A 26,198-nucleotide genomic window follows, 5' to 3' on the forward strand; every position below is an offset into this window, starting at 1 on the left:
CTCCAAAGCTAGAGATCTGAGACACTCATCCTTTGGAGGCAGAACTGTGAAATGCTTTGCATTACACTCTGCAAATGCTAACACTCCCCACTTAATGTGTTCTGCTAAGTGTCCAAGGAGATGGCTTTGTGCTCCACTCCAGTGTCTGGTCTACAAAAAGCTTCCTTTGTGTTAGGAGCATATTGTGTGTTCCTCTGTGCTGTCTTTTGCCTGTAGCTGTGATGTTAAGTGTCTAGAAGTGACTCTGTCCCAGCTACACTTCAGATGTTTAGCACCAAGTGACAGAGCTGCACTCCTCTGCTAGATGTGGCTTCAACAGTTGGAAAGTGCCATGTGGACCCAGTTAATACTGGGATCTTGGGTTTTGACCTCCAACATCTGAGTCTGTCAAAAATCTAAGTAGTCAGAGGCCTAGCATACAGAAATTCATCTTTGTGAGAAATATTTTGACTGGAGAATTCCAGATTGCTTGGATGAGAAAGAGACGGAGCTGGAGTTGTTAGTGCAGGTGGCTGAAAGAGACTGACCCACCACAAGCAAACCCGTACTCAGTTGATGTTGCTGTCATTAGTTCACTCTCATGCTTGTGCCTGTATGTTTTAGTTGTCTAAAACTTCCAGCATTTACTACATATGGTTCTGAATCCACCTCATGCTGGAGGGGGGCTGGTGTTCTGTGTTGTTGACTTGATGGGGCGTTTAGGCCTTATGCTTTAACTGCTGTTCTTCCTAACTTTCTGCATGGCTGATACCTTTGAAGGTAGTGTTTTCTTAGTAGATACTAAGTTCTCTTAATGATACCAGTGTACTTCAGCCACATAATACTGATTGTGTGTTCCTTTCACAGGCACGTTTGGGCGCATTTTCCATGGGATTCTGATAGAAGAGAAAGACCCCAGTAAAGAGAAACAAGTGTTTGTCAAAACTGTTAAAGGTATGTTCACAGAAAGGAGTGGCTTTGTGTCCACTTGTTGGAATGCTGAGTGTGTCAAAGCTGTCTGGAAAAATAAATCCCTCCTACCTGCTATAAGCAAATGGCTAATGTTTGGAAAGCAAAGGCAACTTGAATGCTGCTCTCAGCCCGAGAAAATGGGGATCTTATATGGAAGAAAAGTGTGTATTTTCCACCAGTGCCTTCAGTTATTGCATCTTGAATAGTTTGGCTTATAAGACCCCACCTCAAGTACTGCATCCAATCCTGGTGTGTGCATCATAAGAAGGAGACACCGCTGTTGGGGTGAGTCCAGAGGAGGGCCACAAATATGACCCAAGGGTAGGAGCACCTCTGCTGTGAGGATAGGCTGAGGGAGCTGGGGTGTTCAACCTGGAGAAGATAAGACTTTATAGCTGTCTTCTAATGCCTGAAGAATTCTACAGGAAGGTTGGAAAGGGACTTTCCATAAGGGTGTCCAGGGACAGGACAAGGGGGAATGGTTTTAAGCTGAGGGAGAGTATGAGGGTGGTGAGACTTGAATAGGCTGCCCAGGGAGGTTGTGGATGCTTTCTCCCCAGGGGTGTTCAAGGCCAGGTTGGATGAGGCCTTGAACAACTGAGTCTAGTTGAGAGGTGTCCCTGCTCATGGCAGGGAGGTTGAAGTAGATGATCTTTCTTCATGGAAAGAGTGATTGGCCATTGGAATGGGCTGCCCAGGGAGGTGGTGGAGTCACCGTCCCTGGAGGTGTTCAAAGAGGGCTTGGACATGGCACTTGAAGCCATGGTTTAGTTAGTCATGAAGTGTTAGGTAATAGGTTGGACTTGATGATCTCTGAGGTCTTTTCCAACCTGGTTAATTCCATGATTCTATGATCTCTAAGGTCCTTTTCAACCTAAGCCATTCTATGATTCTAAGTAAAAGTGTGTTTTTATTTTTTCCCCCCTAACATGTCATTGTTCATTCCATCCAGCCTTTTCCTATAAAAATTGCTAGAAAAGGCAATTGCAGTGCAGCTTATAAACCTTGTATGAACATGTGTTGAGGTGGAATTTCCATGTTCTAGTTTAGACTTCTTGTTCCCTGTCCTGTCACTGGGCACCACCAAAGAGAGACTGGCACCTTCATCTTGACACCCATTCCTCAGATATTTATAGACATTTGTAAGATCCCAGTAAGCACGTTGTTGAAGTGATTTAAATTGTGATAGGTAGACTTAAAAACCAAGGTAAGTGCATATGAAAATCATTTTATGTATATTCCTTCCTCTGTGCTTGTCTTGGTAAGAGTACCAGCTGTGAGTGGTCAACATAAGCAATGTGAAATTAGCCTCCTTTCCTCTAAAAAAATCCTTCCCTCTTCAACATCTTGGTGTGGCTGAACTGTAAGGTAGGATGGTACCAATTGCTTTGTGAGCAACAGGAAGGGAATCTGTGGGTAAATCTGCCTGAGCATTGAATCGGCCATCAGAGCCATAACTGTGCCCTGGACCAACTGTTTGTGTTGCAGCTGATGGGACTCGGGGGTGAACAGCAAAACTTTGCTGCTCTCACTTTTCCTGCTCTTTTCCCTTAAATGTCCACATGGACATTCCCAGGTTCAGAGGGGCAGTAGTCCCTCTTACTCTTGTAGTCACAAGATGCTTCCATTATTTTTTCAGGAGTGCCTCTGAGGCAGTAGACTTTCATTCTGTAGCACTTTTCCTCCCTGTTGAGGCAGAGAGGACTTCTCAAAAGAGGTATGTTGCCCCTTTGGAATATGTTGGTAGCTAGCACTTAGCATGATGGTGACAGCTGGAGCTGTGCCTGCTGAAGTTGTCATAGCCTTAACAAAAGCATATAAGACAACTCTTAAAGGCAAGTCTTTTCTTGCAGTCACTTTTAAAAAGAAGTAAAGGAATGTTCTATGTAACTTTTATTTAACAACAAAAGTGTATTTCATTCTAGTGTTTTGGTGGATTTTCCTGAAATCTGTCTCCTTCTGTTGCTCCTCCCTGCCAAACAATTGACTGTTGTTTTGCTTTTACTTGACACAGTTTCCAAAAGACTTATCCCATATCCTGTGAGCCTGGTGCTCCTCTGTGTTTGAGGCAGGCATCACCAGTTAGGTAGTGTATCACTCACCAATGTTATCTTTATCTATGGTCTCCTTTGCTGCATTACTTGGTGGTTCTCTGCCCTGATTCAGAGTCAACAAATGCTACAGCTCTTGTGAGCCTCAAAATTGTTGAGAGAGGGCAGTTTGACAGCTGCACAGCACTTTTCAAGTCTGCTTGCTTTTTATAGCACTGACAAGATGACATGTATTAGAACAGATCTTATTTTAGGAGCCTCCCATCACCACTTATCTAAGCTTTACCAAAACGAGGCTTCCAGTCAACTCTAGGAGCTGCATTTCTCCCTCACAATGGCTTGTATCTTTGACATGGTGTGCATCTTGATTCCTCTAGCCCTTCCCTTTACATGGAAATATTTGCTGGCTGTGGTGAGCTGGAGCATGGCCCTAAGGGAGTAATGATATTCACATAATTATTGTCTGTGGAGAGCTTCTCAGCTTCAAAAAGGATCTATATGGATGATGTTTATAATAGATTTTGCTGATACTAGCCTGTGAAGTAACACTGGTTTGGCCAGCAGAACGTTGCTAGGAAAATAAGTATAAACATCCCTATTTGTCCTTGCAGTGCTTCATTTGCAGTGCTTCGTCTTCCTACCCTGGCTGTCATAGCTGTGTGTACAGCTGGGTCATGTAATAGGTAGGGAATTTGATCTGCTTGGGTTAAACCCCCCACCAAAAAAAACAAAACTGCAAAAATTCTCTCTTCACCAGACTTTCTGCTTGATCTTGTTCATTCTGTAACCACACACATACACTGTTTTGGCACAAACACAGGAGTAGGGCAGGACCACAGAAGCACGATGAGTATGAGAGCTATTATGGAATAGAATAAACCAGGTTGGAAGAGACCTTCAAGATCATCGTGCATCACCCATCATCCAACACCACCTAATCAACTAAACCAAGCACCCTACCAAGTCTCCTCCTAAACACCTCCAATGATGGTGACTCCACCACCTCCCAATGGGCAATCACTCTCTCAGTGAAGAATTTCATCCTAACATCCAGTCTGAACCTCCCCTGGTGCAGCTTGAGACTGTGTCCTCTTGTTCTTGTGCTGGTTGCCTGGGAGAAGAGACCAGCCCCTGCCTGGCTACAGCCTCCCTGCAGGAGAAGCTGGGCATGAGCATACAGTGTGTGCTTGCAGCCCAGAAGGCCAATCACATTCTGGGCTGCATCAAAAGAAGTGTGGCAAATAGAGAGAGGTGATTCTGCCACTTTACTCTGCTTTGGTGAGACTTCATCTGGAGTACCATGTCCAACTCTGGAGCCCTCTGTACAGGAAGGATGTGGACTTGATGGAGCAGGTCCAGAGGAGGGCCACGAAATTGATAGGGGTTGGAGCACCTCTGCTATGAAGACAGGCTGAAGGAGCTGGAGTTGTTCAGCCTGGAGATTAGAAAGTCTGGGGAGACCTAATAGCAACCTTCTGGTATCTGAAAGGGGCCCACAAGAAGGCTGTGGAGGGACTGTTTACAAAGGTCTGTGGTGCTAGGATGAGGGGCAGTGACTTCAGACTAGAGGAGAGCAGATTTAGATTGGATGTTAGAAACAAGTTCTTTACCGTGAGGGTGATGGAATACTGGAAAAGGTTGCCCAGGGAGGTGATTGTGGCCCTGTCCCTGGAGATGTTCAAGGTGAAGTTCAATGGGGCTCTGGGCAACCTAATCTAGTGGAGGATGTCCCTGCTACTGCAGAGGGGGTTGGACTAGCTGTCCTTTAGATGTCTCTTCCAGCCTGAACCGTTCTATGATCTTTGTTGCTGAAGGCAAGAAAGGAGCCTGAGGATTATGGAGAAGAAACAAGGCAAATGTATTTTGTGTAGCGATGTTATCCAAACAAAAGAACTACAATCTGCTCCAGAATTGTCTTGGTTTTCCCAGTGGTGCATTCTGAAATTGCCAAAAAAAAGAAAGTCTAGTGGTACCCTGAATGACAGAAGATCATGGGGTGAGGTGTTTCAGATCTTTGGGAAAATGTGAACTGAAACTCTTTTAGCAGGTTCTGTGAGGAAGAGTAACCTTCTTAAGAGAAAAATCATCTTTCTCTTCTCACCAGAGCTGAAACACTTAAGACATTACATTGGCTGTTTTGACCTTAGGGTAGTTGCTCTGGCTTTAAATCTGGAATTGCCAATAGAAGAAACCCTTTGAAAGCAGAGCACCTGGACGTGGTAAATATTGTCAGTAGACTTGTGCACAAAGCAGAATTTCATGGTAGAATCATAGAATTTTAATCATTAGGGTTGGAAGGAACCTTTAAAGACCATCTAGTCCAACCCCCTTGCCATGGGCAGGGACATCTCTCACTAGATGAGAAACTCACCAAGTGAAGAGACCATTGAGAAAGTGGGAAACTGATTTCCAGGAATGTATTGTAGTCTCTATTTTCTCAAGCTGGGATTGACCTATTAGGTCAGGCTTTCAAAGGCCAAGTTTGATCCTAATAAAGCAACATCAGTGCAAGAGGCAAATAGATTGAAGTTCACTCGTTTAGCATTATTTAACTAGTTTTTCCTGCACTGCAGAGTATTGTCTGGTGTCTTTCATCTGAACCATTCATCAAGTCATTGAAATTACCTTTCAACTGCTTCATTGATTACTTGATGTGACTGAGAAGTTGGAGACAATTCTCTTGAAATCTCAGTGCTTGTAAAAGATGGGGGTGAACTCTACCTTCAAACTTTGAGTGCCAGAAGTTAATTCCACATCCCTTAGAAGAGGATTCTCTTTCACCTAACTGTAGTGCACTCCAGAGAGAAGTTGTAACATGCCCTAGGTAGTGACAAAGCTTCTACCTGCATGTTCATGAAATTCATTAATTTGATTTATAATGTTTTTTTTTTAATGCTGTGTCATCTAGTGATTTCAAGTGTCTGGATGTGCCTGAGTTTTTCATTAGAGACAGTGCTCTCTGCTAAAGAGAAGAGTTTAAAACAGAAGTAGAGACATTAGAGTTATCTGGGAGCTCTAATAACTTTGGGAATACAAAGATGACACCTTTTGCCCAGGGTGTGTTACTTGTTCCTACTTTCTGTAAATCCTTCGTGTTGAACATCTGGTTGTTTTCTTTGTCTTTGCAGTGTACATCACTGGGTGTTTATTTGCTAGTTGTTATGAAAGTTTTATCTTCTTTCACATTAGACTTTTCTGTGGATAATTCACCTTCGTTCGTTCTTTAAACGGACATTCGTGAAGATGTCTCATTCCCAGTAGGAAGGAGGTTATCTATGCTGTATTTGGGATATTAGAATCCATGGATCCATACAACCTGAATAAGTTCTTTTTTGGAAAGATGACAGGTTCAGCTGGCATTTGTTTCTTGCTTTACAGTGGAACTGCTTCATGAGGTTGTGACACTAGACTTCCCTTTCCAACAGCGGGTTTCCAATTGCTCTCAACTTGGAAATGTTTCTCAAAGCTGGCATTGCATCTCATGCCATGATTAATAGATCTTTTCTGCCTTTATATGGCATTGAAGAGACGTTCTTGTGAATCTTCTAGATCACCTGACATCAGAAGAGGAGGAAAACTCATAATTTTCAGCTTTGATTTAAAGAACATACTGTTTAATGGTGCTTTTCCTGTGAAGGAGAAAACTCTTTGCAAAACAAACAGAATTGTATTATTCCAGGAACGTACACAGCGAGTCTGAGTTATGCAGAGCCCTGACTCATTTAGTACCTTCTGGCCAAGGTACATTTTTGTTCAAAACAACTGATTGTGCTGTTCAAGATAACCTAACTGTTTCCATTTTCATGTTCTAACCACTTAACATTTTTCTTATGTACAAGGAAGGAGTGTTTGAAAAGAAACCACCCATGAAAACATTAGAAAACAAAGTCTTTAACTCTTTAGGACTTCATAATTTTTGTAACAAAGCTTTGATTTTGTTTGTATCATCACAGGTCACTGAAGGACTCTTTCAGCATTCTTGGGTACTTTTAAAAATGTTAATTCATTGTTTATCTAAGATGGAGAGTGCACCCACGTAAACAGTATGGATCATGATGCTGTAATGGAAGCCTTAGAGAAGGACGCTGCCATGAATTTATCTGCTGTGTCTCAAGAGTGCAGCTGCCTTTGGAGTATTTGTAGTAGTACACAAGACTTTTCTAGTAGGAGTCAAAACATGCACTTTGCAGGGCAAGTTTGTGTTGAGTTGCAGATAAGAGGAAACAAATTACATGTTAAATGGTGTATGTTAAACCAAGTGGAACTTAACTGTCCATAGTGTGCAGATCTGTTACTGCCTTCATTCTTCTGTCTGCTTTGGCCTCCTTACAACCTAGGCTAATGCAAGGTGGTGACCCTATAGGACATCCTCAGAGTTAGGAGGTGTAGGAATAGAAATCCTGAGAACATAAGCAATGCAAAGCAGGGGACAGCAATAGGCATACTTGGGTGACTTGTGTTAACCAAGTTGAAGAGTTTCTTGTTCATGTTAGGCATATATTGTACCCCAACATGGAGCATACACAGTTGTTCCCAAGCAGCCATTTTTAAATTGCATTGACTTCACGTGTCTGGGCAGTCAATTCTTACTAGTGCTGCCTTGGTAAATAAATATATATAAAAGTTTAAGTTTGTGCCTTAAGTGTACTGTATTTAAGTTAATTGTTATTTAGCCTCCCAAAACCAGAGTACAAGGTCCTGTTTCTATAGAAGAAAGTCTATGACAAAAAAAAAACACAAAGTAAGACCAAACCAACCACACAAGCAGCAGCAACAAAAAAACCCAAGAAAATCCCACCAAACCAAAACACTGCTTCTAGGCTGAGTTACATTCTTAAATGCCTTTCTAAAGGAAGGTATTTGAATTGAACACCTCTGCTATGAGGATAGGCTGAGGGTGTTGGGATTGTTCAGCCTGGAGAAGAGAAGACTCTGGGAAGACCTTACAGCTACATTCCAATACCTGATGGAATCCTATAGGAAGGCTGGAGTGTGACTTTTCATAAGGGCATCTAACAATTGGACAAGAGGGAATGGTTTAAAGTTGAGGGAGAGTAGGTTTAGACTAGATCTTAGGAAGAAGTTCTTCAGTGTAAGGATGGTGAGACTCTGGAACAGGCTGTCCAGGGAGGTTGTGGATGCCTCCTCTGTGAGGGGGGTGTTCAAGACCAGGTTGTGAAGGCCTTGAGGAGCTGGGTCTAGTTGAGAGGTGCCACTGGCCATGGCAGGGAGGTTGGAGTGGATGATCCCTGAGGTCCCTTCCAACCTAAGCCATTCTGTTATTCAATATAAATAGCCTTGGTACTAAGGTTGGAGGAGATACGCTGCTCTGTTGGCATTATTACAGGGCTAAGAATAGCATCCTGTGTAGTAAACACTTTTGAGTTGTGTATGTCCTGTGCATGTTAACATGTGGAAGATTTGAATTCTGTAGAATGTGTGGTTGCTTTGTACAGCAGATTGGCTCTGCTATCACACATCCGTGCCTCTAACTGAATGCCTCTGTAGCTAGCTAGACTTGAACATGCACTGGAACACCTAAACAGAAGCAAGATGTTTTTCATTCAGTGGCTGGCAGAAAGCCACTGGATGAGCTACTGGCTTCCATGGTAACTTACCACTAATCATCAGGGCCTCTTGAAGTTTTAAACTGTTAGCATTTTTGTCTGCTTTTCCTTCTACCTCTGAAAAACCAGATTGGATCATGACTACTTGCATTCATGAAGCAATTCACCCTTCTATTGAAGGGAAAGTCTGAAAGTGTCTCCTAGCAGCATTAAAAATGTCATGCACAACAGACATGAACTCAGCATAGTCTTGGAGTGTTGAATTTCTTTGGAAAAATCCAGACTTGTATAGAAGGGTTAAGCAGTATTCAGGCATGTATTGTCTTTGAACTGGATTGAGTTCTGCCCTAGGAGATGTTTGATGTAATTGCTCTGCCAAAGCAGCTGTAATTAAAAAGGCTGTGTTGATACTGGGGCATTTCTTACCTGAGGCAGTTCTAGTACTATACTCTCACTTCCTATGGACACAGTCTGTGACTCTTGTGCCTGCCTGTATGCTTTTCACCCTCAAATGACTTGATTTTGTAGAGTGTGTCACAGTATATTTGGTAAAGACTGCAAGTGTGAAAGATAGTAAGTGTAATACAAGCATTGTGAAAACAGGTAGCCATATAGAAAATGACTTGTGTAAGTGTCCTGTTGTTGGGGAATGTTAGGTTGCACTAGGAAAGAGAAGGAAGTTTACTTTGGAACAAATGGTCCAAAGGTGAGAAGAGCTTCAGGTAAAACTTTGTTTTGTTTTTGTTTTGTTTTAATCTTCTTTTTCAAATGTGTTTCCTGACAGCAATATTTATCAGAAGCCCTAGACTTCCTGGGTGTAGTGTTTCTGGAGCTCTTACTGATAGGCATGCTGAAAGATATTGTTGTCTGTTCCAGTCCAGAGTAGGCCATGAAAGGTCTCTGGAACTACTTCTTTCAATTTTGAAACCTTTGGTTATATTTCTTTTAAGACTCTGCTTTGTCTTTTGCCTGAAGAAACAGATTTAGATTTCAGTGACCATGCTGATAATCTAAAGTCTCTAAGTTGTAATGTTGTGCTTTGCTGTTTTAAGATTCTAGGAGGTCTGACTTAGAATGTTGTTCTTGAAAGCCATCCAACTAATGGTGTAACCCACTGCAATATCCAGGTAATGCTACTTTTCTTCTTTAGTAAGTAATTTGAGGTGTGGATTGACTCTCTTCCCATATGCTACGGTTTGAGCGTAAAGTAGGATGCTCTGCAGTTGTCAGGAGTGCACGGTCTCAGAGCAAGCAAATTGCTGCAGTGTTGGTGTCATTACTAAACAGCATGGAGATGTTTTCTCGTGTGAGTGTTAACAGTGATTCACATGAGCCATGGTGAACAAAGGTTTTTATAGATGAACTTTGAGAAGTTGGTAAAAATGAAGTAGGTGCCCTTTCTCCTCATAAACCAGGAAGGGCCTCAGCATGTATCACAGGTGCCAGAATGGTGTGGAGATTAGCTTTATATAAAAATAGCAGTGCCAGGAGCCCTGTTCTGCCTTGCTACATACAAATAACCTAATACCATGAGAGAAACTTGTAGGCGTATCAAAGCTGCTTGAAATCCTAGCTTGTTCTTGCTCTGTGCCTTGGGGTACACTTTCACAGCCAGGCTTTTGGCACAGTAAGGTTAAAAGCAGTGCTTTAAAAGCATCTTCCTAGCTCTGGAATGCATTTGCATCCATCTCAAATAGTATTGTTGAATGATTTAGGTTGGAATGGAGCTCCAGAGGCCGTCTAGTCCAACCCCTGTGCAGTGAGCAGGGACATCCTCCATTAGATCAGGTTGCCCTCCATTAGATCGGGCTGCCCTCAGCCATGTTGAGCCTGGCCTTGAGAATCTCTGAGGATGGGACTTCAGCTACCTCCCTGGGCAACCTGTTCCAGTGTTCCACCACCACCATGGTAAAGAACTTCCTCCTAACGTCCATCCTAAATCTCCCCTCTAATTTCAAGCCACTGCCCCTCATCCTGTCACTACAGGCCTTTGGAAACAGTCCCATTCAGCCTCCTTGTAGGCCCTCTTCAGGTACTGGGAAGCCATGTATATACCATATATAAATAGTCTTGGTTTTAAGCACTTTTTGACAGTTGGACTTTTTTGGTCCTAACTGAATATCTAGAGTTACTCCTAAGTATTAAATCTTTTTCTAACTTATGTGCCCTGAAGTCTGTGCTGTTCAGCTGCTCAGCTATTGGTGAGTGATAGCTTTGTGGAAACAAATGATGCTCTTCAAGGGTGCAGAAGCACTAACCTGGCTATACCTCATGATCCTGCCTGATGGCAGCAATGCATGAATTGTTGAGCATGGATGTATTCTTTTATCACAAATAGAGTGTGACTGGCTTGGAGGGAAGTTTAACCTTTTTAGGGCTTTGAAGAAGTTGTGCAACAAGCCGTCGTTCCCTTGCCCTGAAGTGTTCACCTTAAGCTCAGGACTGTTTCCTGATGCACAGATTTTAATGTGGGAAGTGACAGCTTCCTCTGTTGTGGCTTTTAGGTTGCTATTCTAATTTACGAGGTTTCTGACTCTGTAGGAGGCTTTTTCCTCCATCCCCCACTCTTCAGCTGCATGTGTGGCAGTGGTCATATCAAATGACTTCATGGATCTGGTACAGAAGAAATGAGCCACAAAAGCCTGTGGGCATTCTTGCGTGTTTGACAAGATCGCTTCCCAGGTCTCATTTTGTGTGGCTGCACAAACAGTTCTGCAAATAAAATGCCCTTCTGTGTGTGTGTGCTTACATGTAATACCTAGAGATCTGATACATGGTTTCTGTGCAGGATTACACTTTGGTCCAGGCCGGAAAAGAAGGTCTGTAGGAGTCACCTTAGTATGTCCTTGGAAAAACATTTTAGCAAACTGGAATTGCTGGGTCACAGCTGTTGCTGCCTTTGCTCTGGCACTGCCTGCTTCTCACATCAAAGCCAGAAATGCTGTGGATTTTCTGGATTGCTTTTAAGGGTTTTCAGTGCCAGGTGATCAGATTCACTAGGTCCTCTACAACAAAATGTGTTACTACCAAACTTGCCTTCCTAATCCGTGCAAACTTGTGTGCTGGACGCTTGAAAGTGGTCGTAAATCTACTAAATGTGACAGTTTGTTTAAATGCACTTTCTGTTATGTAACTGAATAAAATGTCCTTAAAAGGCAGTCTGGTTGCAGTGGGGATTGTTGGCAGTAGCATTATTTTTGGTTTGGGTTTTTTTTCACCCCCTTGGAACTGGAATCACCCAGAGAAGTGGTGATTTATATTCTATTTTGCATTATCTCTAGCACAAACCCACAAGAATCAAATTGTGTGGTGGTTCTGAGTTGGCACCAGTTTAAGCTAGAGGAAGGTTAGCCTTGTGCTGCCTATTGTTTGCTCTGAGTGTGTTGAATTTGTTGGTGTTGTTTAAGTTTTTCTTCTTTTTTCCCCTGTACAGAAAACAAGGAAATAATATTGATAAGAAAACACAATACGGATGCTGGGACTGGTTCGCAAGATAAGCTTGAGATTTCCGTATATACTTGAATGGGAGTCAATTGTCATTTTGGGTGCTCATGGCCCACAGCGTGGTGTTTCTGAGCTGAAAGCAAGCAATGAAACCTAACAGGGACCTGTGGAAAAACACCCTGCCTGATGGAAAGGGAAAGGCTTCAGCAGAAGAGTGTTGTCTGAACCAGATGAACTCGTTCTGTAGATGTACAAACCTATGTTGAATACTCTCCACTGATTCAGCGCTTCAAATTATTGCATGGTGGCTCATATAATTAAGAGCAGACCAGTTAGGCAAAAACAGGGCCAAAGGGTGTGTGAGTGAGTTAATCATCTTAAACTCACACCTAGTAATCTCCTTCCTCCGTCATATGCTTGGTTGAAGAGGTGTGGTCTTCTGAGTTCTAGTAATATATTTAAAGCTGAAGCTGTGTACTAGCAACATGCTGAGAATTCCTGTAACTTGAATATGCTTCTACACCTCTGTTTTCAGTGCTTGCCATTTATATCACCTAAGTGATTCAGCCAGTCATGCCTATGGAACTTCATTTTAATGTAGTATGTTTTCTCACTTGTTTACAAGCGTCTTGAAGTCTCTCCTACATAGCGCATTAATAGCACCCAAGTGTTTTAGATGTCATTTTGGCTTGAAAAGACCTTTAAGGTCATCGACTCCAACCATTCTCTAACTCTACCAAGGCTGAAACATGTCCCTCAGCACCACATCTCTTTGTCCTTTAAGCACTTACAAGGAGGGAGATTTAACCAACCCCCTGAATAGCCTATTCCAGAGTTTGAGAACCCTTTCAGTGAAGAAGTTTCTTCTGAGATCTAATCTAAACTTCCCCTGGTGCAACTTGAGGCCATTTCCTCTCATCCTATCCTATTGGGAGAGGAAACCAACACTTACTTGGCTCCAACCTTCTTTCAGGGAGTTGTAGAGGGCGAGGTCTCGCTTTCTGCACAGTACATAGGACCTTCTCTTTCTCATGCCTTCTGTGTATTGGAGTGCAAAATAGATGCTTTACTTGGCCACTACTGAAATGTCTTCAGCGCTGCAGGAGCCTGTTCATAACTTCCTCCTATACACCCTTGTTATCAAATATATGGGAATGTGCTGTTGTGCTGCATCCCATCATCTACTGCAGCCATAACTGTCTGATGGCATCTCTCTGTGTTTGGACTTGTCTGGAGTGCTGTGTTTTGGTGGTCTTGGTTCTTCTAGCCTGTAAAGAGTCTAGGCAGGGATGTGCCTTATGGGTTTCCAAGTGTAGGCAGGGTTAGGTACCTCTTGCTGGGCCCTTTATCTGCACTGATAACCTCCCTTTCCTGACTTCCTCCTTTTGTAGTATCTATATCTTTAATGATCCGAGGTGGTGAAGCAGCCTTTGAAGCAGTTTGCCTTAGGGATAGCATTCCTTTCCCTGACTTAGGAGAACCGTCTCAATCCAGCCAGCATTTTGTGGCTCACAGGTTCTTGAGTTGGGCAGTTTCTCTTTTGACCAGCCCTTCTTAGGCAGGAGCTGTGTTGTGCCTGAAGCTGTCTCCACTTCCAGCAGTTCTGGAAAGCTAAATCTCTGTGTTTAATAGTTAGAGCCTATCCATTTAGCTTGCCACTGCCATGAGGGGAAGGACACATTTTGCCTCTGGGCTTCATACTTCCTTTTCTGCCTTTTTGCTCATTACCTGACCACTTTCACCACTCTTAACTTCATCAAAAGTCATGTTCTCTAAAGCAGAGTTTAAGTTCAGTATCAGAGCTGGTATGTGGAAGAAAGTAAGACCACAAAGAAGGGAAAAAAGCAAAATAGTTCCCTCCCATTTTTCCTCCCAGGGCAGTGACATGTTGATTTGACTCATCTGTAAAGACGTAAAATTCATCCTAATGCAGCCAGGAAAGCTGAGTGGCCTTTTACTGGGCTCTCTTCTGTGCTAGCTTGCTGCTTAGGCACACCTGTACTAACTCTAGTACAAAGAGGGGATAGAACATGCACCCACATGTGAGGAGGGTGGTGATTGTGAGCTCTGATCTACATCGTGTTGAGCTTCTTCCCTGTTGCTTCTTGCCCTCAGAGAGTTAAAAAAACCCAAAGAAATGCAAAAGTATTTGTGGGGAGGGGGTTACAGGACACACTTCTGCTTGGTAGATGTTCTGGTTGCTGTGGGTTACTGGAGTTATCACAGGTGCTTGAATGGAGCTGGCAGCAATTATATTTTGGGGGATTTGTTCTGGTGTTTGGGATTTTTTTGCAAACATTTCTAAGATTAGCGAGAGCAAGACAGCAATGACTGAGTGAATCTAGTATGAAATGGTTTCCATCAATAAGTAGTAATGTGCAGAAGCCTGTATTGGTAATGCAGCAGCAAATGTGTTCCCTGACCACTTCTGTGCTTTTGGGAAACACAACATGCTGCCCTTCCGGCAGCACCAGCCTTGTGTGCAGGATGTGACTGGCACTGCCTAGTGCAGGCAGTTCATGCCTGCCCAGAAGCTGTCAGGAAGTGTCAAAAGTAGTCTGTCAGCACCTGGAGTGTGTTTTACTTCCTTTTTTGGCTTCACCCCATTTGGTTAAGCAGAAATATGCCCTACAACTTGTCATGCTCCTCTGGGGGGTTTTAATTCTATTTTAAAAAAGCAGGCAAACAAGTTCTGTTTGTGCCCAAATGACCTCAGCTGACCTGCAAATCTGGATCAAATGTTAACCAATATGTTAATTTATTTCAAAGTTATATCTGTGGTTCCTTAATTTTTATTTCTTTATTTTTTTACTAGATCAAGCCTCAGAGGTACAGGTGACAATGATGCTGACTGAAAGCTGTAAACTCAGAGGGCTTCATCACAGGTAAGCTCAGCTGTGCATTTATAAGCAGAACTGTATCTGTGTGAAGTTAAAATTACTTGTGCTTAAAGCTCCCTGGGTGGGGAGGAAAACATGTTTTCAGAATTCAGCAGCATTTTGTATGGTTGAATTTTTTATTAGTTGTTTTTTTTTAAAGACACAAAGAGCTTGGCATTTTAACAGTGCTGATGGGATTTACCCATTAGCTAGTGGTGTGCTTTTGGGGCTCAGGGCTTACAGTTTTTAAACTGATGCCCCAAACAGCTTGAGTTAGTGATAGTTTTGCAGCTTGGCTTTAAGGCTGAAACTGGCCTAAATATCTTCTTAACTGCACCCTTGCCAGTAATTAAGAAGCCTACAGTTATTGTGAAGTTCCTAGACTGATCTTTTTTTGTCCTTAATGGTAACATGAAGGAAATGAAAATAGTTCAAGCAGAATTTCCTCCTGCAGCGTGTTTAAAAACTGGTTTTCTGAGAGTTATTACAGTGAAGGCCTTGTCTAAAATGAAGAGAAGGAGCAGGTTCTTGGGGAAACATAGGTGAAATTGAAACAAAATTAACAGCCCCCTTTTCATCATTCAAAATCAGCTGTTATCCTCCCTGTTATAAGTCAAACTCTTTAAAAAGTCCAAAAGTCCTCCCTCAGCCTGCTGGCCATACACAGTGGGGGTTATCTGAGATGTGAAGACAGGTGGAAGGGACCTTTACAGTGGGTTAGTGGTGGACTTGGCAGTGATAGATTTATGGTTGGACTCAACGATCTGAAAGGTCTTTTCCAATCTAAATGATTCTAAACCATCTGTGATAAACCTCCTGAGACATACAAGCATTTAGAGGTCAATTGAGTGTTTAGTTGATTCAAAAATAAAATACTCTGTTCAGTCCTCTTGATGTGGATCAAAGACGATGTTCTGACTTCTAAAACACTGTAAAGGAGCTCTGTATTTTGTATCTCCTGTTACATTTAGCTTCATAAGCTTCCAAATCAAGAATGTGTTGCTTCTTATGTAAAGAATTTGTATTCATATTATTTTTTTTTCAGGCCTTTTTCACCAAGTGAAAAGATTTGGAGCATTCTTCCTAAAGGAAAATACTCAGATATACAAATAAAAAGTGGCTAAGGCTTCCTTTATTTGGAGACCTCATGCTCTCCAATGCATAATGCAAGCTTCAATTACTTTCTTCAGTGCTGAATTACTTTTACTTACTGTGTTTAGTGGTCAAGAAGATTTGAATCAAATTTCAGTTTTTAGAAAATCAGGAATTTCTCTCCCTGTCTTCCAGAAATCTGCTACCTATCACTCATGTCTGTATAGAAGAGGGAGAAAAACCAATGGTGCTGCTACCATACATGAACTGGGGGAACCTTAAACTATTCTTACGACAGTGCAAGCTGGTAGAGGCCAACAATCCTCAGGTACATGCAGAAATCTGTGACTTCTTGCCTGTGAAACTTGGTTTGTCATCTCTGTGTGTGTGTCTTAACAGAAGTCGTTGTGGTATTCACCTGTTTTGTTGTGGCAGTGAGAGAGCTGGCAAGCGTTTGTCTTGATTCATACAATGTAAACATTCCTGGCTGTGCTTATGACCAGACTTCGGGTGGCATGAAACTAAGTTAAACTCTGATTATGGTAGTAGCCTGTCAGTACATCTCAAAAAAATAGAGAGAAAATAGTATATGATTGTGGATTTAAGCTGAAGTGCACAGGAAAATTGTGCATGGAGAAATTTAAGATGTACTGATTTTATTTTGGGTATAAACAAATTATCCCTTCAATTACTGTAGTTCTTAATGATGTTATCGTAAGCATGTGACAGTTCTGTTAAACTTTTAAAGTTCTGTTAGAGGTTAGCTATTAAGTAAAATAAATGGGTTTATGTAATTTTAGGCACTACAGAAAACAATCTGCTGATTTATTGGGTTTTTTTGGTGTTGTGGGTGTTTTTTTTTACTGCTGTGGATACTCTTCAGCATTCATAACTTTGTTGTCTTTCAGTGGAACTTACTGCATACATTTCAAGAGAAGGGAGGAAAAAAGTAGTCCTAGATGAGAACATACCCAGATTTTTAAAAACAAGCAAAATGTTTAGTGACAGATTTGTATATGTAGTAAAACTGTTCCTTCAGTTAAGATTACCTTGTCTTTTCTTCAGCTTCACCGTGGTTTGGCTTCTGTCTTTAGACTAAACCAAGTGCAAAATGAAATCTTGCTTCCTGAGATCAGCATTTGTCTTGGTTATATACCAGATCTCAAATTACTAAAGGCCACCTACCCCTTTTTCTTTACAAGTTGTGATAAGATTCTAGGATCTTTCAACTTTGATTTGGCTTCTTCTGCAGCTCAGTGTGAGTTACAAATCCCTGCTCAATGCATCAATATCCCTTTCCAGCAATTTAAACAGAAATGGTATTTATAATCTGTATTATGTCAAACAAGTGGTTAGCTTTGACTGTACTTAACTATCAACACTGGAGTGTGTGGTGTTCCTAGGCACTTTTTTTAAGGTGCAACTTTTCTACAAGTACCTAAAGCCAATTCTTGAGTCTTCTGAAATAGTCTGTGGCTATTATTCTTAGGAGTCTGTTAAGGAAGAGGACAATTTATTATTGTTTTAATGTAGTATTTGGTTTATATTAACCCCAGTCTTGCAACTTCAGTGTGTTCCACCTGCATACTGAAGTTTCTGAAACACTACAGAAATGGAAGAGGGAAGCCAAGGTATAAATATGTGCAAAGGTTTAATTTCTGTAGGGCTGTGAAGTGTAAAAACAGTTGGAGTCACAACCTTTGATACTGGTTTTCAGTGGTAGATAGCAACAAGAATTTTGACTGCTGTTTGTGCTCTGCTGCCTGAAAATGCTTTGGTTTGCAGGGAAGCAAAGTCAAAAAGGTGCTGTAAGAGGATAAAGTTGACCATTTTTGCCTGTGGTCACCACTAACTGAAGGAAAAGTTGTGTAGCACTGAGGAAGTTGTAAATTGGAAACATTTGCTCCTGGCATGTCCAAAAATAAGCTAGAATTTAGAGTAAAGCCTTCATAAGTTTTCAGCAGGTGGTAGTATCTGTAGCTACTAGAAGGCATCAGCCACTAAAGGTACGGGGAGGGAGCACTGGAATGCTACAAAAACACTAGCCTGGTAGGAACAGGGCTTGCAGTTTAGCAGTGACTGTTGTTTTGTGCTCTTGCAGGCAATTTCCCAGCAGGATCTTGTGCATATGGCTATTCAGATTGCCTGTGGAATGAGTTATTTGGCCAGACGGGAGGTCATTCACAAAGACCTGGCTGCTAGAAACTGTGTGTAAGTACTCAGCAGGACAGAGCCGTTGTGCAGACAACGTTATGTTGATAGGTGGAGCTAGGATGGCCTTTCTGTGATCAACCTGATCTCTGCTTCAAAACATACCACTGCTGTTGCTTTTTCCCCCCCCCCAGTTTTTGGGTGAATAGTTTTGTCAGTTAAGCTGCTTTCCTCTAAATGAGGTGAGCCAGAAAGCATAGTTCTCAAGGAAGCAAAACATCTTCATCTTAAAGACTTCTGCTGCTCCTCAAATTTGGATTACCTCTGTCTCTTGTGCTTGTGTCCACAAAATCACTTGGTCCTCTCAGGTGGCCCAGTTTTTCAGCCATCCCAACCAAGGCCAAGAAAGCCTTTGACAGTGCACCTGGGGTGCTAAGAAACAGTTAAGCTCTCATGCATACTAAAGACATTTAAGCACACATGTGGGGAAATCTGGGACAGGGAGCAGTAAGATCCACCCTGAAGCCATCTCTTGTGCTTTTGAACTGGTGCTGTCAAGCTAGTCCAGCAGATCTTTCCTGGCTCTTATGCTATCTAAGGATGCTCAGTTTAACAGTTTCCAAGATACTTTCTTCCTAATTCCTGTTGCTTTTCCTTTCTGATGAACCTATAGAAGAAGTGGTACCACAGGAGACAAAGATCATAAGCAGTGCTCCAGATAAATTGCATCATGACAGCCCCTCGTTCTGTGCAGTGAAGCCTAATGTCCTTGCTGTACAAAGCGCTGGCAGTCCAGACTGCTTGACTTCTTGCCCTCCTGGGGCAAAGCCCAACTTCACTTTAGTGGCCATATATGTGATCTAGAGGGCTGACAATAAAAACCAACTCGTAGTGCACCTGGTGCTCCTCCTCTGTGGGAAATGCAGGCAGGAGCTGAGCATCTGCCAGTCTGTGCTGCAGTACCAGGAATCCTGGGCTAGCATTGGTTGTTTAAAAAGGAGTATGCCAGAAGCCAGGGTCCCTTGAAGGACAGCTTGTCTCCTTTGTTCCTGGGTGGTGAAAGGCTGGGAGGAGTTGATAGAAAGTTTATTGGACCTAATTTTGGGAAGGAAGGGAGCCAGGATTGCAGTGGTCTTGGTAGGATTGTTAAGGGAGGAAAGGCTTTTGGTCTTGTGGGCCCCTAGCACAGTTGGGCCCAGTTAGAGTGGACGTATGGATTATACCAGTGAGAGCTCTCTAAGCACTAGGACATTGTTTGTAGACAGGTGGTCTAGGAGTTTCTCTGAACTCTTAAGAGTGAGTAGGTAGTGAAAATGCCTGGTCTCTAAATTTTGAGGCTAATAAACTGACCTGAAAGTGCACAAAAATGGGAGAAGTAAGAAGGCAGTTGAGATAGGAAAACACATCAAAGATGTCTATTTAATATTGACCAGATGAAAAGACAGCAAATGCCACTCGCTTCCAGTCCCCATAACCCAATGTTATTTCTGTGTTTTATCCTATTAAAGCCAACATCACACCCATATTTTTCAGCTGTTAAGAGCACTGAACTTAAAAAGGATATGCACTAAATCCCAGAGGAAGAAAGAAATCTGTAGGCTCTGTATGCTTTTCCAAGTCATCTTTTTGTTGATGAAGTTTCCCTTAGCCAGGATCTTATTTCTACCAACAGTCAGAATGAGGGGAATAAATAACATCTTACCAGATTGCTTGATTCAAGGCAAGGCTTTTAGACCACAATTAATGTTGGTTGCTCTAACAAGATACTACTACATCTTGCTTTGCTTAAATCTTTGGCTTGTTATTGCCACAGAGGTACTGTAGCTAAAATTTCTTTGATCTGATAGGGGATCTCCAAGGGAGGATTTGAGGGAGTTTGTTTTAACTGTATTTTTTTCCTTGCACATGTAAATGTTTGATTTTATTTAATCTTAAGACTGCTGATTTTTCTGGTGCTTATCTGTTAATGCAAAACAAATATGTTCTTCAGTAATAGTTGATAATCACAGAGCGAGCATGTCTTGACGTACGAGAATGAAATCTTGATACTGCAATTAGTGCTGCCCAATTAAAACCCCAAGTCTGAACCATGAGGCTGAGCACAGCTGTTTTCTGTAGAACTGTTAACGTCAAGTTTGCTAAAGTGTTGTGTTCTTTTTAAATCAGCATTGATGATGCACTTCAGGTTAAGATTACAGACAACGCGCTGTCCCGGGACCTATTTCCTATGGACTACCACTGCCTGGGGGATAATGAGAACAGACCAGTCCGATGGATGGCTCTCGAAAGCCTGGTTAACAATGAATTCTCCAATGCTAGTGATGTGGTAAGATGGTTTTGTTGGGTGGGTTGGTTTGGGGATTTTTGGAGTTGTGTGGCTTTCTTGGTTTATTTTCTTCTGTTTTGTGAATGCGTGTTGCTTACTTTGCCCCCCTTTTTTTTTCAGCCACTGGAGAATCATGGCACTGAATGGGTGGCAGTGATTGGTTCAGAACAGCATCTCTATACAACTTCTTTGTGCTCATGTCAGATAGTTTGAAGGTCAGGCAGACCTTCCTTGCACAGCAAAACCATCTATTGCACACAGTTCTAGCATGTGTTCTAGGCTTGCTTTTGGGATGCATCTCTTTAAAATGCTTTTACTGGCTTGAAACATTCCTGATGTGTTCCTCCTCTGCCAGCACTTCCCTCAGTCAGCTAAAGCACTGAAAAACAAAGCACTGTTCCTGCTGAATTTTAGCTGTATTTTTCCCTCCTCTGTTGGACATGAAACTCTGAATCTCTTTATACCATTTTTAGGCAGCTACTCATGGAGTTAGACACAGCTGCATTCTCAAAGTAGATACTGTTGAACTGTTCTTGATTCTCATGTTCTAGGTGCACCATCACTTGTCCCTTGCCATTTTTCTGAATTGTAAGTAGAAGGATGTCCTCCCCTGCCCTTCTCAGACTGTTAATAGATGGCTGTTCAGAGCTGGGCCTGCCCCTGCCAGCTCTGAGCTTCCCATCAGTGTTCACTGACAGCATCATAGAATGCATCAGGTTGGATGGGACCCTCAAAGGTCCCTTCCTTCAGGCTTCTTTTGATTAAACCCAAGAATTTCTGCTTACAGAATTCTGCCCTTCTTAATAAATCATGTTGTTTGAAGTACTTGTAACTTCAGCAGTGAATCATCAGTGTGCAGCATCATCACCATCTATGCTTTATCTCTTGATACCAGCTAGTAAATCATTTTGCTTGTGCTGTGCTTGCACATGAGTTGATTAATTTTTTTCACCACCCTGAGCTCCTTATGGCAGGTATTGACAGCTGAATGTGTTGAGTGCCGATCCAGCTCTCAGGTTTACTTAGATGTAGTCTCTTTTGCTTGTGAGTCCTATTTCTGAGCTTATAACTCAAAATACACAGCTGACTTTGATTTTTAAACCGATGGTTTAATTCACTTCTGAACCTTTGAATTTTGTAGCCCTTTCTTTCAGGAATTTGGTGTAGTATTTTGAAGAGCTAGGATGTACTGGAACACTTTAAGTTTTTTCACAACACTGGTGTAGTGTTTAATATTCCTTAGATTTGTTAAGTGCTTTGAAATATGGTGCTGGAAAACTGTAGTAAATACATGGTTTAATTTGTATTTATTTTTTAAGAACTTAAATCTTAGTGCACAAACATTTTAATTTTAGTTCAATTTAACACCTGTTGACAGAGCCACAAAATGGTAGGGGTTGGACAGGAGCTCTGAAGATCATCTAGTCCAAACACCCTGCTAGAGCAGGATCACGCAGTGTCAATCACGCAGAACATGTCCACGTGGGTTTGGAATGCCTCCAGAGATGGAGACTCCACAGCCTCTCTGAGCAGCCTGCTCCAGTGCTCTGCCACTCTCAAACAGAAACTTTTTTTTCTTATGTCCAAATGGAACCTCTCATGTTCCAGTTTGTGTCCCTTGTCCTGTCACTGGGCACCACTGAGAAGAGTCTGTCTCCATCCTCATGACGCTTGCCCTTCAGATATTGATCAGCAGGAATTAGATCCCCTCCTCAGGCTGTTCCTCTCCGGGCTAAACAGCCCCAGGTCTCTCAGCCTTTCCTCATAAGGGAGATCACAGTATCACAGTATAACTAAGGTTGGAAGAGACCCCAAGGATCATCAAGTCCAACCTGTCTCGACAGACCTCACGACTAGACCATGGCACCAAGTGCCACGTCCAATCTCCTCTTGAACACCTCCAGGGACGGCGACTCCACCACCTCCCTGGGCAGCACATTCCAATGACAAACGACTCGCTCAGTGAAGAACTTTCTCCTCACTTCGAGTCTAAACCTCCCCTGGCACAGCTTGAGACTGTGTCCCCTTGTTCTGGTGCTGGTTGCCTGGGAGAAGAGACCAACCCCTTCCTGGCTACAACCACCTTTCAGGTAGTTGTAGAGGGTAATGAGGTCACCCCTGATCCTTCTCTTCTCCAGGCTAAACAATCCCAGCTCCCTCAGCCTCTCCTCATAGGGCTTGTGCTGAAGGCCTCTCCCCAGCCTTGTTGCCCTTCTCTGGACACATTCAAGTGTCTCAATGTCCTCCTTAAACTGAGAGGCCCAGAACTGGACACAATACTCAAGGTGCGGCCTAACCAGTGCAGAGTCCAGGGGCACAATGACCTCCCTACTCCTGCTGACCACACTATTCCTAATACAGGCCAGGATGCCATTGTTCCAGTCCCCTCAGCACATTAGTGTTCGTTCCTGTTCAAGATGGAGCACTGTCCTTCAGGAACATTTATATGTATAGAGCTTATGTAAATCTTTCTTTCTCTGTGTAGTCTCCTTTATGGATGATTTTGTGGAATCTCTGGAGGAGCTCTCAAGATGCAGTATGTTCTGTTAATGCTCTATGCTCTTCCTTTTTAGTGGGCCTTTGGAGTAACACTGTGGGAGCTGATGACTTTAGGACAGACTCCATATGTTGACATCGACCCCTTTGAGATGGCTGCTTACTTAAAGGATGGCTATCGAATAGCTCAGCCAATCAACTGCCCTGATGAACTGTGAGTGCATGTTTTTGGGGATGGGATGGTTTGTAACCAACATGTTATACCAGCTTCAGCAATGAGAGAGCCAGGTTTGCCTTCCCCTGCCTGTTTGTTCTGCCTTTCAGACAAGCCATCGTGTACTTGTGTGGCTTTAGTAACCTGCGCCAGGGAACTCTGGCTAAAATTAACTTTGGCTCGTGGATTTTCACTTAATCCTGACCCAACTCTCTTTTCATTCTGCCACCTGGGAGAAATGGGGGTTGGTCAGGAGGATGGATGAAGGGAGGGCAAAGAGGCCAGGGGGTTTCAGTTTAGCATTTGTGGGACTGCACTGTAGGTGAGCCACTAGGTTTGTAGACGCAGGGACTCTGTTTAGAATAGAATAGACCAGGTTGGAAGAAACCTTCAAGATCATCGCATCCAACCCATTAACCAATCCAACCCACCTAAACAACTAACCCATGGCACCAAGCACCCCATCAAGTCTCCTCCTGAACACCTCCAATGATGGTGACTCCACCACTTCCACGGGCAGCCCATTCCAATGGGCAATCACTCTCTCTGTATAGGACTTCTTCCTAACATCCAGTCTAAACCTCCCCTGGTACAGCCTGAGACTGTGTCCTCTTGTCCTGGTACTGGCTGTCTGGAAGAAGAGACCAACATCCGTCTGTCTACAACCTCCCTTCAGGTAGTTGTAGAGAGCAATAAGGTCACCCCTGAGTCTCCTCCTCTCCAGGCTAAGCACCCCCAGCTCCCTCAGCCTCTCCTCATAGGGCTTGTGTTCCAAACCCCTCACCAACTTCATTGCCCTTCTCTGGACACATTCCAGCGAGTCAACATCCTTCCTGAACTGAGGGGCCCAGAACTGGACACAGTACTCAAGGTGTGGCCTAACCAGTGCAGTGTAAGACTATGGAGAAATACTGTGCATGATTGAGTTACAAGGTGGTGCTTGAGGTGTTTATTCCTCATCCTTAATGGCACAGGAGACCACAACTGCACAGGTACTGCCTTGCATCTTCCAAAGCCCATTCCCGTAAATGAAGCACTTTAAACTACACATTTACAATAGCTGAGCAATTTGCAGTGAGCTATGTATTGCCTCTTGAAGGATTGCCTCTGGCTTGTATCCTAACTCAAAACAGCACTTCCAGTCACAGTACCCATATTGGTGGTTCCAAGGTGTGTCTCCTGACAGCATTGTCCTGTCTGAGAAGGTACAGGGCTCCTCTCTCCACGCTCAGCAGTGTTCCTAGTGGCAAATGCTGGTTTTCGCTTTCAGGCTGCAACTGTGGTCGCCTGGCTTACATTCTTATGTCTTCATTTGTCTTTGTCTTCCAGGTTTGCTGTGATGGCCTGCTGTTGGGCCCTAGATCCTGAAGAAAGACCTAAGTTTCAGCAGCTGGTGCAATGTCTAACTGAATTTCATGCAGCGTTGGGAGCCTACGTCTGAAACAGCTGAAGATTCAATTCACTGCCTGGGAGAAGGCATGGCATACATCTGCAGCTCCATGCATCATTTGGACTCAGACACATGATGTGTATAAAGCAACACTAAAGGGAGAAAGCACTTCTTCCAAAACACTGTGCCTTAGAATGCCTTAGTAGTCTGAGGTTTTCTTGTAAGACCTCTTGATGTTGAATATTTCTAGATATCACTTTTGCTAAGTTAAATTGAGACCTTTTTATTTGCCATCAGGATTTTTAAAGTGTAGTGATAGTGAACTTAAAGAGATTTGGATGGACTTTGCACTCTTACAACAAACACCTTTTTTTAATTCAAAAGGGTATATGGAACTGGTAGAAAAGTGAGGATGGGGGGTGGGGAGGGAAAAACAAACACAAAAGCCACACTACAGCAAAATTCCCCTGATTTTGTTAAAACAAACCAAAAAAAAATGTTGAGAATTAATTTTTTTTTCTGACCAGCTCTAGTGTTTGTACTTGTATGTATCTGGAATAGCTTTTTAGTATCAACTTCTGTTTTGAGACAACAGCACATTGTGGTTGGATCCACGAGCGGCATCTGAACGTTGTTTTAACCCACTCACAAATTCGGTTTGTTTTGGAAAAAGCTGGTCTTCGGGACACAACGTCTCCTTTTCAAAGCAGTGGTTATGTAGAACTGGTTCCAATTTACCTCATAAAAGAGAGCAGCAGAGGTGGGGTAAAAATGGTGCCCCTCCTTTCGGGAGGAAAAAGCTGACCTGAGTTTGAAGGTGGTTCGATGTGCTGAGCAGAGGCCTTCAGAGAAGTGCCAAAGCAGCCCTGCGGCGGGCGTCTTTCACCTCAGATTTTTGGATCTCGGTTTCTCTTGTTCAAAAAGGTACTGGTGGTTGTTTTTTGGTTTGTTTTGTTGTTGTTTTGTTTTGTTTTGTTTTGTTTTCTAATGGGCTTTTATGGCCTGAAATGGGCTTAAATATATAAATATATATTTGTAAAGACACTTGCAGAGTAAAGAATGTTTTTCTATTCCACCTAATGTGAAAGCTTCATCCCTCGCATTGCCCTGCGTGTTGAACGCGCAGGTTGGTGGCTGTTGGACGGAAGTAGGCAGGAAACTACTTCTTCACTGAGAGCTCTCAAACCATGGATCAGGCTGTGGTGGTTTGAGCCTTAACTGGGGCTTAAAAGCTCAGATGGGGGCAAGGCTGAGAATCCCTCCCCTGCTTCCCCCCCTGCCTCTTTCCCAATAGAGAAAAAAAGGAGAGGGGAGCAAATCCACCAAGAAATAATTTGGGTTCGACTTGGAAGTAGAGAGGCAAAGAATATTTTTTTCTTTAAAGTGTGTGTGTATATATATATAGATACTTGAATGTGTCCAGAGAAGGGCAATGAGGCTGGTGAGAGGCCTTGAGCACAAGCCCTATGAGGAGAGGCTGAGGGAGCTGGGATTGTTTAGCCTGGAGAAGAGGAGGCTCAGGGGAGACCTCATTGCTGTCTACAACTACCTGAAAGGTGGTTGTAGCCAGGAGGGGGTTGGTCTCTCAAGCAACCAGCACCAGAACAAGAGGACACAGTCTCAAGCTGCACCAGGGG

At 42.9% G+C, this 26,198-nt stretch overlaps 1 protein-coding gene across 2 annotated transcripts in view; it reads left to right on the top strand.

The window, feature by feature from the left end:
* Positions 1-24,974, top strand: part of RYK (receptor like tyrosine kinase) — a 50,871-nt gene extending 25,897 nt beyond the window's left edge. For both annotated transcript variants that reach the window (XM_054166556.1, XM_054166557.1), the window contains exons 9-15: positions 847-933; positions 14,829-14,898; positions 16,180-16,312; positions 18,086-18,195; positions 20,302-20,461; positions 23,035-23,171; positions 24,501-24,974. In XM_054166556.1, coding sequence (XP_054022531.1) covers positions 847-933; positions 14,829-14,898; positions 16,180-16,312; positions 18,086-18,195; positions 20,302-20,461; positions 23,035-23,171; positions 24,501-24,612 — 809 coding nt within the window. In that variant the 3' untranslated portion in view covers positions 24,613-24,974. The remainder of the gene's footprint in view (positions 1-846; positions 934-14,828; positions 14,899-16,179; positions 16,313-18,085; positions 18,196-20,301; positions 20,462-23,034; positions 23,172-24,500) is intronic.
* Positions 24,975-26,198: the final 1,224 nt, after the last annotated feature.

This window comes from Dryobates pubescens, chromosome 13, assembly GCF_014839835.1.
Source record: "Dryobates pubescens isolate bDryPub1 chromosome 13, bDryPub1.pri, whole genome shotgun sequence".
Classification (NCBI taxonomy): domain Eukaryota; kingdom Metazoa; phylum Chordata; class Aves; order Piciformes; family Picidae; genus Dryobates; species Dryobates pubescens.